The sequence below is a fragment of the Poecilia reticulata genome, linkage group LG4 (assembly GCF_000633615.1).
Source record: "Poecilia reticulata strain Guanapo linkage group LG4, Guppy_female_1.0+MT, whole genome shotgun sequence".
NCBI lineage: Eukaryota > Metazoa > Chordata > Actinopteri > Cyprinodontiformes > Poeciliidae > Poecilia > Poecilia reticulata.
Window position 1 is genome coordinate 5,136,350 of NC_024334.1, and position 4,006 is coordinate 5,140,355.

A 4,006-nucleotide genomic window follows, 5' to 3' on the forward strand; every position below is an offset into this window, starting at 1 on the left:
GGCTCCAGGCTCCGGGCTCCAGGCTCCGGGCTCCAGGCTCCAGGCTCCAGGCTGCTGCCGACTGAGGAACTAATGAAGGAATGGAAGCAGGCGAGCAATTCACATCCATGTTCATGAGAATGATTGTTCAATCAGTGATGAGACCTAACGTGGCTAGACCTGATGGCTTATTGATTTTGAATTGGAACTTTAATCACCAGAGGCAAATGATCAGCACACACACACACACACACACACAGCTGAGAACACCTTGTTTTCATTAAGGTTAGCTTGATGACACCACGCTGGTCCTCTACGTCTGAAAACAACCGTGACCAGAGGAACTTCAGGAGTTAGTTGAACACTTTCAGGTACTGAACTGATCATCGCTTCAAAAGTAATTCCAGTTTTGTTATTTGGGACTCGAGACAGGACATTTGGGATGAGGAGATGAAATGACTGGAAGCAGGAAACAGATTCCAACGACGCAAGAACTGAATAAAAGTTTATATTATAACTGTTTCTCTCTGTTAAGAAGACTACTTTAATTACTTTAATTCACATAGGAAGCTAACAAAAAGCCATGCTGAGGTCCTGGAGACCCACCTATAGACCAGTCCAGTCCATCATGGCACCTCCAGGTGTTGCTGAAGAAGAAGAATGTTCAAGGGGATGCTAGAGTCCTCAGCTAGCTGTGTGTTGTCATATGAGCCATTAAATTACCTTTCCTCTGGAAGCGCTTTCCACAGGAGAGACATAGAAACGGCTTCTCGCCTGTGTGTGTCCTCATGTGAACGTTCAGATTCCCTCTCTGACAGAAGCTCTTCCCGCAGGTCCCACACTGAAAGGGTCTCTCTCCAGTGTGTGTCCTCAGATGGGCGATCAGGTTGAACTTATTGTTGAAGCTCTTTTCACAGGTGAGGCACTGGAAGGGTTTCTCACCTGTGTGGGTCCTCATGTGAGTGGACAGGTCGCAGCGTTCGCTGAAGCCCTTCCCACAGACACGACAAGCGTAGGGTCTGGCGCTGCTGTGGGTGCTCAGGTGGGCCGTCAGGTTGCCTTTCTGGCAGAAACTCTTTCCACAGGTCAGACATTCAAAGGGCTTCTCGCCTGTGTGTGTCCTCATGTGAATGGTTAGATTCCCTCTCTGACTGAACCGTTTTCCACAGGTGAGACACGGGAACGGCTTCTCACCCGTATGGGTCCTCATGTGAGTGGACAGATCATGGCTATCGCAGAAGCCCCTCCCACAGACAGCGCAGGGGAACGGCCGGTCGCTGCTGTGAGACCTCAGGTGGGCCGTCAGCTGACCTTTCTGGTAGAAGCTCTTCTCACAGGTGGGACAGCGGAACGGCTTCTCTCCACGGTGGATCTTCACGTGTCTCTTGAGGTTGTCCCTCTGGCTGAAGCACTTCCCACAGGTGAGACACTGGAAGGGTTTCTCACCTGTGTGCGTTCTCAGGTGACACGTCAGGTTGCTGCTGCTTAGGAAGCTCCTTCCACACACCTGGCACCTGTATGGCCTCTCACCTGAGTGGACCCTCTGGTGGAGACTCAGGCTGAGCTGGTGGGTGAAGCGCCTCCCGCAGGCAGCACAGGGAAACAGTTTCTCACCTGAGTGGCTCCTCAGGTGGACTGTCAGGCTCAGCTGGTTCTTCAGGCTCTTGCTGCAGGTGGGGCAGGTGAGGGGCGTCTCTGCGGCGTGGACCCTCAGGTGTTTGGTCAGATAGCGCTTCTGGCTGAAACCCTTAGAGCAGGTTGTACAGAAGTGCTGGTTCTGATCCGTTTTGGGAGTTCTAGCCTCTCTACCTGGACGCCGCTCTTTGTTCCTGCTGGTTCCTTCCTGTTCTTCAGCCTCCAGAGTGACTCCAGGGAAGTCCTGGGCTCTGGTTGGGTCCAAACCAACAAGGTCTGGTTCCTCACCGACATCGGCCTCCTCCTTCAGGACAACCTGCACCTCATCCGGGCTGCTGCACTCATCATCTGGCTCCTCCTTGATCCGCAGAAGTTCTGGTTCCTCATTCAGACGTTCCGGTCCAGAGATCCTCTCCCGGTTCTGGGTGGAAACGTCCTTCTGACTGCAGAGACGATGCTGCTGGAGGCCTGAAGGAGAGAAGAAAACATCTGGATCTCATCAGAACCGGTTTGACCCGTTAATCAGATTAGTTGCATTTACTTCTAGAGCAACTTTTATTTCCTTAAAGTCATTAATTAATATTAGTAAACACATGATCTGTTTTTCTTTCATGTAAATACACTCAATGACTTAATGCTGAGGTGCGTAGAGAACATATTATTAAAAGATCTTTGTTGAATGTTGTAGTGAGAACACAGGTGGGGCCTTGTTCTGTTCTGAGCTCCATCGTTTGGATGAATTTGGCCTTGATAGGCTTTAAGATGCATTTGCAGAGATAAGAGGCGACGAAAAGGGGGAACAACAAAGCAAGATGAGAGGGAGACGAACCAAATGGTAGTTAACTTTATAACTTCATCCCAGCACAGGACCTGTGGGTACAAATCAAAGATGTTTTCCCGCTCTCCTTCCTTTCATGTGGGAAATGATCCAGATTCGTCTCAATTTTTATTTTTTAAATTACAGCAAATAGTGCTACAGTGTGGCTTTATCTAAACTGACACCAGTCAAACGCGATGTGATAAACAACCACTGGGGCAAAGTTAGCCTTCCTGTTTCCTCTGTAGGCTCCAGGACCTGATGACGTCATCAACCCAGCGGTGACAAAATGGCGACCTCCATGGGTGACAAATATAACAAAATGTGTACATTTCTGAAGTAATTATGAGTTTTGGCAAACAGCATTTTTTTTTAGCTTATATGAAAACTACAACATATTGAGGCCAACATGGATCCATCAGATCTCACTGGATCTGCCTCTAGGTAACTAAGTGGATCTAAAAGATATATCTCATATTTTTAATAAACTTTGGTTGATCTCAACTTTCTGTCTGTTGGAATAATTTAGCTTATATTTTATCAGTTTGTGCTCATATTATTACTTTATTCTCTTATTAACATTAACATTATTATGACTTTATTTTCGTATTATGACTTTGTTGAAAAATGTTATTTTCGGACAACTTTATTCTCTTTCTAGTGTAATAATTAGACTTTATTCTGTTAAGTAAAACTGTATAATCTTAGTCGGATCCTAATAGGTCGTCTAGTAACTAGTTGTCTCCATATTATGTGTAATACACAGAAATGTGAGTATAATGTAACAGGTCTGATGTTTCTTATTGAGTTTACAACTTTAATTATTCCCCACTTTGGTATCAATATGTCTCTATAATGATGAGTCAGTTACGTTGATCTGCTTTCTGGTGTTTGGATCGAACCTCTCGTGGTTCTGCTGAAACTTCACAACATTCAGAGTAAAATCTGAAATAAATCTTCCTCCCACGAACCTTTCAGGCCGGTTCTAACTTGAGTCCAGAAGCAGCCCGCTGCCCCCGCCGGACCGGACCTACCTGCGGGGTTCTGCTCGGTTCGGGGTCTCCAGCTGAGGTCCAGCAGCCTCCGCTGCCGGTCGATCTCCTCCTCGTACTGGACGATGGTTTTTTCCAGCTGGGTGAAGATTTCTTCAGCAGCAGCAGTTAGTCTCTCTCTGATAAACTCTCTCAGAGGCTCAACGGAACACATTGTTGCTGCGCAGACTCACAACACACCTGGACACGCTCTGGCAACCGGCTAACCATGCTAACCGGAAGTCAGTGACACGGCTACTTCCTGCTCCGGTGAGAAACAGCGCCCCCACCGCCCAGTGCTGGAGAAAAGCTCAGAAATCTGACGCAGAACCGGTTTCGTCTTCTTCATCCATATTTTTAGTTTATAGCCAACTTTGGCGCATTTATAATTTGTGCTGATAAGCTTTATGTTCATTTTGGCGTTTTTTGTTCTTTGTAACTCTGTAGCATGAACAGAGAATGTACACTGACTTCACTGGGCCTATTTTCGTAATAAAAACAAAAAATAACGTCTTCTTCTTCAGGTTGGCTGAATTTTGCTACT

At 46.8% G+C, this 4,006-nt stretch overlaps 1 protein-coding gene across 2 annotated transcripts; it reads right to left on the reverse strand.

The window, feature by feature from the left end:
- On the reverse strand, nt 1-3,741 carry LOC103463248 (zinc finger protein OZF-like). Of its 2 annotated transcripts, XR_001776510.1 has the most exons (3): nt 3,403-3,741; nt 586-2,082; nt 1-69 (listed from the first exon to the last, which is right to left on the reverse strand). XR_001776510.1 is itself a non-coding variant. In XM_017304299.1 (2 exons), exons 1-2 carry the CDS (start codon nt 3,635-3,637, stop codon nt 668-670), a joined length of 1,650 nt encoding a protein of 549 aa, XP_017159788.1. In that variant the 5' UTR covers nt 3,638-3,741; the 3' UTR covers nt 479-667. The 2 variants fall into 2 exon arrangements, 1 of the variants encoding a protein (XP_017159788.1); XM_017304299.1 differs by lacking the exon at nt 1-69 and having other exon boundaries at nt 479-2,082.
- Between the last annotated feature and the right edge of the window lie 265 nt (nt 3,742-4,006).

Excerpts from the sequence above, each read along its gene's own strand:
- LOC103463248 (XM_017304299.1), bottom strand. The coding sequence starts at position 3,637 with ATGTGTTCCGTTGAGCCTCTGAGAGAGTTTATCAGAGAGAGACTAACT. Across the intron at positions 2,083-3,402 it reads AGTTAGAACCGGCCTGAAAG|GCCTCCAGCAGCATCGTCTC; the intron begins GTTCGTGGGAGG and ends TCTCTCCTTCAG.